Source organism: Trachymyrmex septentrionalis, unplaced genomic scaffold (genome assembly GCF_001594115.1).
Source record: "Trachymyrmex septentrionalis isolate Tsep2-gDNA-1 unplaced genomic scaffold, Tsep1.0 scaffold190, whole genome shotgun sequence".
Taxonomy (NCBI): Eukaryota; Metazoa; Arthropoda; class Insecta; order Hymenoptera; family Formicidae; genus Trachymyrmex; species Trachymyrmex septentrionalis.
In genome coordinates, this window is record NW_017305072.1 from 3467 (window position 1) to 15464 (window position 11998).

An 11998-nucleotide genomic window follows, 5' to 3' on the forward strand; every position below is an offset into this window, starting at 1 on the left:
AAATTGATACGCATTACAATTCGTTTGAAATTCTTCAAAATTTCTGTCAATATTCTTTAATTGAGTATTCTAAATGGAACGAAATAAATCATTATTATAACATATATTGTATTAACATCATTGATTTTGATGTACGCTGTAATTTTTTAAGAATGATGTTGTTTGATTTCAAAACAATCCTTAGCAAAACAGGGGGAAGCTTCTCGTTAAGGAAACGACCACGTGGTCCTTGGCGAGAAGCCACCTCGAGATCCCTTTCTTCCACGACACAGTCGGTGCTCGATCGATGTTGACGACCAGACCAATCGACCATTAAGTATATCCCAGGTCGCGCGCAAAAAGACCACGGTAGGCAATCAATCTTCCATACGTCGAAGTCTTGTAGACGCTACCTCGCGTCTCTCGTGACGACGTGGAGGAAAACAGGAGGTGATGTCCGGAGGTGCGGAAGAAACGTTGCGGGACGAGCGAGAACCTGAAGCGTCGTCGCCGCAAAAAGTCGCGTCAGTCCTCGACGATAGAGGAGAGACTGCTCGGAAGCGGGTCTAGCCGTCAGAGAGGAAACGACTCTTGCTCTCCGGCAATTCGCAACTAATCGAGTAACATCGATTTGTCTTTCGGTTCGTCAAACGTCGAGGCGTTACGGCAATTTAACGGGTTCTATATCTGTGATTTCAGGTAGCAGCGAGGAATCGAGGGCCGGTGGCGGTGATCCTGGGAAGCTGGGAGTGAAGAAATCGAGACTGAAGGCCTCCTCGCCGAACAGGCAGGGACCACAGCAGTGTCAGGTGAGCGAAGACGAAGACGCGAGAAGATCAGTCGTTTCGAGAGAAATTCAATTCTTGCAAATAACATTAGTCTCACGGCCAATCAGAATATAATGAAATCAAGATAAAGAAGTTTTTCTAGCTTACAGATAATCCAACAGCTTTTACAACAGCGATAAATTTATCAAAATTGTAGGATTGTTCAGTTTTGTCTCCTTATAAATTTTATTTTTTCGATAAGTATAATTATCATGTTATTTGCTATGATCTAAATATATTATTTAGTTAAGCAGGTACATCAATAATTTTGATGGAATGATATTGGCATTTGTTATGTGATCTGTAACAGATGAGCGAGATAGATTGTCATTTCATTCAAATTGGCTCTTCCGCAACGCGATAGTAGTACGATTGCTCATATATGCATATCAAGAATATTTATGCAACTATCAATCAGAATATCCGGCGACACCGCGTCAATCGCGCTTTATAGTAGCCGTGCGTCCTTCGATAAGATATTTTTACGTAATGAAATTTGTTTAACAATTATTTGCTTAACAATAATTTTAAACTCCCAGAGTTTGGAGGCTGTTCGCAATTTTTTATTCTAAATGGGCTGTCTCTTACTCGGTAGAAAAAAAAAATTACGTTTCATTGTCAATAATTATCACGCATGTGAACCTTCATTTTACCTGAATAAAATTACTCAGATAGTCTTAATTATATTACTGGCATGTGTCGGAAATATTATTTTTGAATATTCTCTTATGTACATATACACGCATAGCTTGTTTAAATTACGTGTATGCATAATGTAGCTACGTTCTTGCAGCTACATTGCGGTTTTTTTTTTTACCAGTATGTTTTAATTAAATGTGGAATCACTTGCGAAAATAACAAAAATGTACCGCGGCCAGTAAACGTAAACTGACATTAGATAATTGTCTCTGTCAATTGATTTAAAGTTTGCTGAAATAAAGTACTCGACTACGTGCGCGAATCGAAAGTTGGTCCGCGGTTCAAACCGATAATTGCGCAGTTCTTTAATTACTCGTGCATCGCGAAATTGTATAACTACTTTTTATAGTCTATTTTTTCATATCTGTTATACAATTTCGCGTTGTACTATACAGACCACGAGCTATGTTTTGTTTAACCGGTTCTCTGAAACCGGTTTTTCCTCCCGCTGTGCTGCATTTTAACAGTTAGTTTCCTTTCGAGAGCACGCAGCGACAAAGAGCATTTTCACGGGGAAGAACGAGGAGACGGTTCGTTAGCGAGCGATCGAGTTAGACGACCACGATCGATGACCACGGGGGTGTGCTCGAAAACCGTAGCGCGAGGCCACAAAATTCGTGCTAACCCGCCCCATTCTACCCCTGTGTGTCTGCCCCCTTTCCGTCCCTTTCGCCCGCAGCCGGAACGAGTCGAAATGGCGCCGTCGAACGCTAACGATGCTGACCCACTTTCCGCACCGCGCCGGCGCGCTTCTTGCGGAAAGCTACCCCGACGTGCGGGGATGCGCTTTCGCATCCGTGACGTGCAATCCGGACGAGTTTTCGTACGCACGCGGCATTTTTACGACGGCCCTTCGAGTCCGTTTTATCACGGACACCCGCGTATATTACGTCTGCGTGTTGCCTTCAGACAACTTTTTTATGATATAGCTATTTCCCATTTCAACTTGAAGCGCGACGAATTAAATGCAGGCTCCGACGCTAAGCATGAAGCACATCCTGAGTTTATTATTACTACTGTTACAGCACTCTCTTTTTATTCGCGAATCGTCATTTGATATTTTTTTATTTTCTCGGATTCATGCAGCATTAATTTAAATTAGCAAAATAGAGAAGAAATTAGACGTTTCAACTTTTTCCTCGTCTTGATTTTCAGCAATTTAGATTAAAAGTACACAAAAAAGGGACAAATTTCATTGATTCATATATCGTCTTCTTTCCATTCGTTCTGTACGATATTCTTTCCGCATATATCGCACAGGACTGTAACTACTCTGTACTATACCTACGTGTAAAATGGAAATGAACTTTAATCGGCCGACTCCGAACTGACGATGACGTGACTGTAATTTATTTCAACGTGACGACAGGTCGAAATGGCAGCGCTAGCCTTGATTTCAGCACGGCTCAATTTCCTTCTTCCGAGCCCCAGCCCTCTCTCGTCGTGACCCACATTAAGACGCAACGGTCTCGGCGCTAAAGTGCCAGGCGGTTGTCGGAGCTGTTTATACACGCGGTACACGCTCGCGCGGCTCGTGCAAGCACGGGCCGTCGTCGTGGCCGTGTGCCGTGTGTAGAAAGGCTGTTGAATATTCAGGCGACGCCGGCGCGAGCCTCGAGCAGGCAGAGCAAACACGACGGCACCCCGATGTAACACACGAACGCAATACTCCCCCGCGCATTCCCCGCGTTTGTCGTCAGTACATTCGACCGATTTAGGCGTACCTCGTAGTGGTGGTGGTGGTGGTGGTGATGGTGGTGGTGGTTGTATTTTAGGAGTTAACCCTTTCAGAACCCACCACCTTCACTGATTGATCTGCTTTCCTCTCCCGCCGTACACATCGTAACGGGATCTACACACGCTCCGAACTTTTGACTGAGCAAAACCACTTTGCTCCTCGAGTCTGTAGATTTGTATTCTCGTTGCAAGTTTAGCAGTCGGATATGTTGGCCCCGATTCTTGAAATCTTATTTACTTGGTATATTTAATCTCGTAGTAAGACGAGAATTATCAGACAGGCGTCTTTAGATGCCTCGTGATGAGAATACGCGCCGTATTATTTAAGGGAAGGAAACTCTCCTACAGATCCGCTGTCTTTGCGACTGATCCTACGCTTCTATCTCTCCTTCGTCCCTGCTCTCTTCTGTAAAGTATCATACATTATACTCTCTCTCTCTCTCTCTCTCTCTCTCTCTCTCTCTCTCGTTTCCACGTAGCATCCCTCCTTGTCGCACGCGCTTTTTGCTCTTTCATCCTCGCTACTCGTTCTCCTTCATCTCTGCCACTTCCTCTTTCGTCCCCTTTGACCCGTACTCTCTCGTCGTTTCGTCTCTTCTCTTTCTCCCGCATACGGCCCGGCCAGCCCCTCGTTCTGGTGTGCCTTGTTACGTAATTAAATGACGGTTCGCCTGACTTGTTGACAAGCCTTGTCGATGTATCGAGTTAGCGACGAATTAAGCCCGTCCGCCTTGGCTCGATTATGGCTCTCGGATATCGCCGCGATCCAAAGGGGGTGGTACTCGAATGAGAGAGAAAGAGAGAGGAAGCAAAGAAGGGAAACAGCGAGCGAGCGAGAGAGAGAGAGAGAGAGAGAGGTAGAGGTAGAGGTAGAGAAGGCTAGCGGCCTTTGCAGCAGCGTCCGACGTGACGCTCGGCTGTCTCGCCGGAAATTGATCGTTATTCATTACAGGACGCCCGTGGAATTTTCCTCGTCACGGCGGGCTCTGTACCGCCATAATTTATGCGCCAATTATCGCGCACGGCATTATGCGCGAGACGGTCGATTAATGTCGCGCGACGCGAGATAAAGTTTTTTAATGCACCCTTATGATCGCTCGCAATGCATCAACGATTTCCATTTAGAGCCCCGCTGCGTGGCGTAGCCCGGTCTCTCTCATAGATGCCATCATCTCTAACACTGGACGCAGCATCGGGGTGCGTGCTAATTAATAATTCAAACGCAACGCGTCGGGCGTTTTATACCTGTATAACGACATGGCAGATTGCGAATATGATGGTATTGAAAGTTTGAAAATCTGCGGGATGAAGAAGAATAATGCATGTGATTATTAATCGTTTTGCTTGTGTAGCGTTTTATGCTGAAAATAATTTGCGGCAAATGTGAACGCGTTTACATCGATTTAATAAAACCGAAGTCTTGTTAAGTTTTATATGAGAATTTAATTTTCTACTGCAGCTATGTATATATCATCGAGGGAGCTATTGTTGTTGCAATTATTTAATCCGCACTTGTGTAAATGTAAAAACGATGCTTTTCACGAGGACGATGGAATCGCCGATGTACTCGGCGATCGATCGATTTTTCGCTTCGTCAACTGTACATTAAATCATTAATTAATCAGACCAGGCGGTACACACATCACAGAAAGTCAGAAAACTTCCACGCTAATTTTAATAAGCCAATGGACTTTTTTTTTTCTGAAAAATGTAAATGGAATGAGTGACACACTATAATCTAAAAACGCGCGCACGCATGAGATATTATACAACGGTATTATCTTTATTAATCCGGACAATATTAAATGACTTCTTTATCATCCTCGCGTTGATTAAACCACTGTTCTTCTTTCCGATTTAACACTATCGTTTAGTTAGATTACTCTCGCTTTTTATCCTTTCATCTTGTTATCTTTCCGCGACATCGCTACGAAATGATCTTGCAATCTGATTGTCACGGACATTACATTTTTGGTTGAGAGACTTTGAGAAAACGGGCCAACGTATAATCCCCAAATTCGTGCAAACACATGTGCATGTACTATGCTGACATACGTGACCGTTATTCTGGATATCTATGTACTCCCAACATTCGCGGTGACACGAGCTGTTAATTAAGCCGACTTCAACCCAAGTTGTTGGTAGATCTACGTGCAGCTTCAGCCCATTATGTCGTAGTTTCTACTCCAGTCCGTTGCTCTTGTTGTCGATGATGCTCTTTACCATTCCGTTACATTTTGTACATCTTTAGTTGCGACAAAGGGACTAGACTTCGTTTCACGTCTGACAAAAACTATTTGTTACTACTGTGCGTATCGTGAACTCGTGCGAAGAAATTATTCTCATTTATTTTGGATATATTAGAAACGTATTATTAATCACATCACATTTGGTGTAAAAGCAAACAAGTTTGAATTAGTTTATTTTTAGTTTGTTGACTTAAGGAATTTCGTAATTTATTCTAAAATTACGAGCTTCCAAAGCTCGACGATTTCAGTTTCTTTTTGAAGGAGGTTGATAATCTTTCTTTCTCTCTCTTGCTTGCGAATAATTTTAAAAAATACTATATATTTTCTTAATATACATTTCAATTATTTATAAATGTCGATACATTAATTTATTGTGTGTCTTTCTTTTTTTTTCTTTTTCGCTCTCACCCCTTCGACTATTATAATATTTTATTTATTTTTTATACCGTTTAATATATTCGAGACAAGGTGAAAAAAATAATAATCTTTTACGTCTAACTAACTTTGTGATTGGTTATAGCTCTTATTTTCTTGGTAGATACTTCGAAATTATTTTATAGAGAAATCATTTCTTAGAAATTATTTTCAAGAATAGTATTCGGCTTACACTAGCCTTGTTATATCTGCGTTATATTTCGTTAAAAGAAGTTGCTGGCAAACGAACGACTCGGTGCAGTCGTCTTTCGTGACACAATGGAAATCCCGAACGGTAACGCGATTTCCTGCGTTCCATTCATCGTCCTTTTCCCTAGCAACATAGTCCATTCGTACATTACTTGGCCGTCCTCAACCCTCAAACGAGAATAATATTCTCCTGCGCCATCATGGCGGCGAGCCTTTGTCTCTTTGCAGCATCAGCAGCAACGACGGCACACCGAGTCTTTCCTTCTCGCGAAGGCTGCCTTTCTCATTATTTACGGAAGCGCGAGTTTCTCGTCTCCTTAACGGTTGCTGGTAATAAGATGCACTTCTTTAAAAGATTCGCCTGCCCGGAAGCGACAAATTGCATTCGCCCAGCGGCCTCGCCCCCTCGAGGTTACGCTACCGCTTCCAGCCTCTGTTAAAAGAAAACTCGGCACAGGACGCGAACGTGGGTAGCCGGAACAAACGTTAACCGAATGAAACCATAGACGCATTTTACTCACGAGCCGCGTGGTGGCTGTTCATTTTAGCAAGCGTTCAAGTAATGAAGTAATCTCTTGTCTTTCTTTCTTCTCCTCCTTTCCTTTTTTTCGTTAGATATTTATATTCATGGTTGAATCACAATTATACATGCAATATGTGAATTATGTTGCAGATATTATAGTATATATACATACACACATACATATGTATATACACGTTTCTTTAACTTCCTGCGTAGTCCGTAAGATCTCTAATAAGGTTTCAGTAACAATTTTCCGGAATTAAGTTGTTAGTCCAATGTCCAACCCTCAGCCTGGGGGATCTATACATATATTCACTGATATACGGGACCTATAGTTTAACGCCGCTGATGATCAAAGGACTCTTAATCAAGTGGGGCCATTTTCGGCTCCTTAAATGCAAAAAATCGACCATGTGGGCGCAGATAGGATTGAACCCGGATTTACAGATCGCAAGTCAACCGCCGAGCGGCACTCGACGCCTCAATTATTTATTATATCCAATATATTATATTTTTTTAAATATAAAATTATATATATATATATAATTACAGTTATATATATATATAGAGTCATCTCTATATTTGATTTGATTTGGTACACATATTGTATTAAATAAAATATTACGTAATATTTTTACAAGAATTTTTCAAAAAGTTATAAATACGCGGACAATCACTTATTCTTCGTTTCATTGATTATCTAGATATATTCAAATTAGTTATCGAATTCAAATTAGTTAGATCGAAAGATGTCGTCTTGATCTTCCTATACGTAGTTCTCTCAAATTTAAAATATAGCATCAAAACGAAGCTCTGTCGTCGGTGATACACACAATTTCACATTTGATCCTTCATACTCGTACTTCTTATTGGCAGAGCGGCCGCGACGAACGTGGTTAGTCAGAATGACCGTTAAGCGGATCGGCCGATCGATGAGGCCAGTTGAAACCATGAATCGCTCTGTGGTCGCCTCTCCGACCACTGGTTCGGTCCAAGTGTTCTCCCGCGCGTACCTCTCCTACCAAGGTTCCCTCTTAACGAAGTATCAATGTTACCACCCGCGGGATTACGTATTCAGAGTTCGGTGTTGGTTGGTGTACATTGGCTACGGCGCTACAGGCTGCAGTCGCGAGCCAAGTGGAGACGACCAAGAACCATCGTATATACAGACGAGATGCGGCCAGAGATCGTGGCGACCGGAGGTGGGTTGGCAAAGAGAGTGGTAGCCAGAAAGGCCAGGAGTAATGATGTTTGTTTAGCTCTCAAGAAGAGGGTCCGCGTCAGGGGTGGAAGATACGGGTTTTGGCACGGAGATGATGGGTGAGGGAAAAGACCCTACCCTTCGTCCGTACTCTTGAGCTCTCTCTCTCCTCCCTCCTTAGATCTTCGTGTCCTCTCTCTCTCTCTCTCTCTCTCTCTCTCTCTCTCTCTCATCCTTATCTCGCCATCTGCCGTTTCTACTGCCTCTTCTCCGTCACTCCGGTAGCTCCTCTCATCTTTCTCCCTGGTCTCAGTCCTCGCCTCGTAAATTGAAACTCCTGTGTGTTGGCGTCCGTGCATCTGGAGCTCCTTAGGAGTTAAGCTACGCAAATTAGATTTTCTGCTTAGGAGCCAGAAGTACGACTCCCCTTTCCCTTGGCGCCTCGCCCCTTTTCATCCCCCCCCTCCTCCCCCTTAGCTCCTGCGAGACCCCCACGAGACCGTGTGCAAACGTTCATCCCACCTCTTGAATATATATACAGCCACCACCTCTACACGCCTTAAATCTTTGCGTTTGCGTCATTTCTGGCTCTCTTTTTTTTTTTATTCCCTCTTTCGTAATTTTTACGTCCTCTTATCTATGCACCTACTTTCTCATCGCCCTCTCTTATCTCCTCCCTTCTGCTGGTCCGCTTCATGTCTTTGGTCAATATTATCCGCGACGTGTCAGGAACGTCTTAATACCTTTTTTTTTAATCTGGGATTTACTCCCGGTAGAGTGGAGGCGACGCGAAGTTTTTCTATCTATGGCCCGGAAATTTCTTCTGTCATGTTGGAGAGTACTTCTCGTTTTCTCGAGAACGTTCGTTATGTACGCCCGTTCCTTCATGAAATGGAATTTGTTGCCTGTTTGCCGGATCCCAGCAAATGTTTGCCGACAGACTGTACCGTTTAAGCTATACGTGAGTCGTCATAGCAACCGTGGCTCATGGTTAAATAGTATCGCTTCGCATGAGTGCTTGTGAGGATTCCGCAGGAAGTTCGTATTCCGCCGGATGTCAACAAGCTTCTTTTTTTTTTGTGCCGAAAAGCCAGGGACCTCGTTTGCGTTAGTTTCGCGATTTCTGTATTTAAGTGACATTGAAGATACATAGATGATAGAAGTGATTAAGAAACATTTTGTAATTTTAATTTTTAGTCCATAGCTCGTCTTGTTACTGTTGCACGCAAGAAATCAAATCATCTTTCGATCTCTCGCATATATGAGAGTTAAAAATTTCAAATAGTACAACACTTATACGATCGACATTTGCGTTTCTTTCTTCTTTTGTTAAGTAGTTTTTTTAAGTCGGAAGAAATTCCATATATATATATTCCGGAAAAAACGATGGTATTCTTTCGCGACTTTGGATTCGGCTTTTCTCGTTTCACCGGAAATCACCGGCGATTCATGTACCCTTCGCGTTCGTCGAACATTTGGAAATAACAGCGAAACGAGAAGCGGAAAAGACTTTTCCGATAATGGAGGCTCGGAATCGTGCCATCGCACGTTTTCTGTGTCGTCACGTGGCGCGGCGGCGGCCGCAGGTGCATTGGAAATTAATTTCGGCTTAATGCCGCGGCGCCAGCACCGCGAATCCTTCGACGTGACGATGAATTCCCGATGCCCTCGAGACGTGATATTCCGAATCTCGTCCGCGGGATTCCACGAACAGCTACGCATTAGAGCGAGTTTAACTCGCGTCTGCGGGTTTAACGTCGCAGGCGTTCTGTACTTCTCGCATTATTGATCCCGTTTAGTATGTACCTTATCATCTTGTTTATTTTTTTATTTTATTTTTTCTACAAACGCTGAAATTGATTTAAGGAGTGTAATATCTACCAATTTTACATAGAAAAGATGGATTGTTATTTATGGTAAATCAATTATTTAAGTGAAATTATATTACAATTATGTTGACTCCTTAATTCGTTTTAAAGTTTACGCACACCTAGGATATAATTTTGTAAAATAATATCGACAGGGGACAATATATATTTATTTTTTTATTTTAATTATGTTACTTTTGATGTTACCTCGATGACACCGCTTGATTACATTATGCGTGGCATTTCGAGAGGCAGAGACAAGCTCGTGGCGAAAGACGCAGGGCAAATTTATTGGAAATGTTAATCGTTCCTATCATTCATGGACCCGCGGAATTCGCACGATTTTCTACGACGGCGAACTCGCCATTCGAACGAGGCATCGGCTTTTCGGGTAGAACACCGGCCGCATTCAATTCCTCGGCCTTTGGCTACCTGAAATAGTTCCTGAAATAGTCCGCGACCTGGAGGCGCGTATAATAAACCTAATTCCACATATTTAACGGGCATACTATATCCAGGACCGGCACGCGATGCGGTCGCTATTAAATCCGCGAGTAATTTCTACGTATTGCGGTGATACCGGCCATCTCTTATTCTTTAATAGGACCGACAATAATAGCGTCATTTATCAGGGAAGTATTATATTAACGGCCACCAAATTTTCTCTTCGTTGTCCCATCTCGATACTTTGCGGCGAAAATAACTAATTTAATTCTGTGTGGCACGAAGAATAAAATCTTGGACATTATATTTTTTATTATTATATTTATTATCACAACAATAATTAATTGTCCGAAAGATTGGATTTATTTTTATCAATCTCTTAGAATAGAAAAGTGATTATGAAGTTTTTATGTTTTAAATTTTTATAACTTCCATAAATTGCATATCTAAATGCTTTTTATAGATTTACTTTATGCAGATTTTATTTTATGCACAGAACAGAAGTTATAAAAGTTTAAAGTTGCACGAAAGCTTTATTTATATTTCACTTTTGAAGTAATATATTGAGCAAAACTGCATAATAGAATAAATACATTTATCTGACGTGTAACGACTCTATCATGTTAAGAACGTGATTATCGTTTGTTACAGAAATTGCGAAATTATTCTTATCGGTGATGCCAGACACAATAATTGTTGCGTTGTGTGAAGATAAATTCGCGAGCAGAAGAGATCCACGTTTATGCGATAGTCATTTGATATCGTTTCTAATATCTCTCATGAAACGATGTCCTCGCTTTACGACGATTAGCATGCTAATTATAAATTATGGACACGCTTTAATTTCATGTGTGCAGTTTTAAAATAGAGTTCGTTCTCGCACGTGACTCTTCGTATGTCGCTAATGTACTCGATGAAAAGAAATTCCATCGGATACGTGTATAATGTGGCTTCCACTACACCGTGATGATAATCGAGAGGGAGTTGCATTCAGTGGCAAATGTAACGTAATTGTGCGTAGCCGCGATTCGACAGATGCCATATATAATTTTCATCTACACTGCTGCTGCAACGATGGTTGTTTCTCTCTGTTACAGATCTGCGGGAAGGTGTTCAACAATGCATCGGCACTTACGAAGCACAAACTGACGCATAGCGACGAGAGGAAATACGTGTGCACAATGTGCGGCAAGGCGTTTAAACGGCAGGATCATTTGTGAGTACTGATTAGAGAATTTCACATCAGAGAGATCAGCGATATCTTGCGAATATGTTAAATTTTACGAAATAAGCTCTTAGTAACTTAAGATTGACAATATAATTCTCTGATAGCAGATAACTGTTTCAACCAGATTGCAACCCTTTTGAATTTAGTATCGAAGTACTGAAACTTCGTACACAGCTATGGTTTTATGCCACCGATATTTGTGTCTTCGTGCGCGGGTGTTTAGACCATAGTTGTGACGCAAGATTATAGTGAAATTACGGCATTGAAATGAGAATTATATATATCACAAATATTGATAGCAATATTTAGAAAAAAAGATATTTATTTACAGTGAAGTGTCAGTAACGTTACGTTGCAACGTTGCTACACAAAAAGAACAGTTTTTGCTGAAGTATCTAAAAATTCAGCTAGATTTAGGACAGTAGATTTAAGGATAATTTTGTTGGGCTATCAAAGGAATTATTCAGGACGCTCAAAATTTGGACGTCTAAATTTTTTTGCAGCATTGCTTATCATGCTTGAGTTTCGTACATAATTATTTTAATGGTTCAACAAAATTATCAAAGCTGTTTTTTTAAATTTTTCGATACTTCAGGAAAATCACTCTTTCAGTGTACGA

At 41.6% G+C, this 11998-nt stretch overlaps 1 protein-coding gene across 1 annotated transcript in view; it reads left to right on the top strand.

Annotated features, from left to right (window-relative positions):
• Positions 1-678: 678 nt before the first annotated feature.
• The window catches only part of LOC108747041 (zinc finger protein 541-like), a gene marked incomplete at its 5' end in the record, with an annotated part of 44371 nt that continues 33051 nt past the window's right edge, over positions 679-11998 (top strand). Inside the window, 2 exons of the mRNA XM_018484273.1 lie at positions 679-788; positions 11249-11367. Coding sequence (XP_018339775.1) covers positions 679-788; positions 11249-11367 — 229 coding nt within the window. The remainder of the gene's footprint in view (positions 789-11248; positions 11368-11998) is intronic.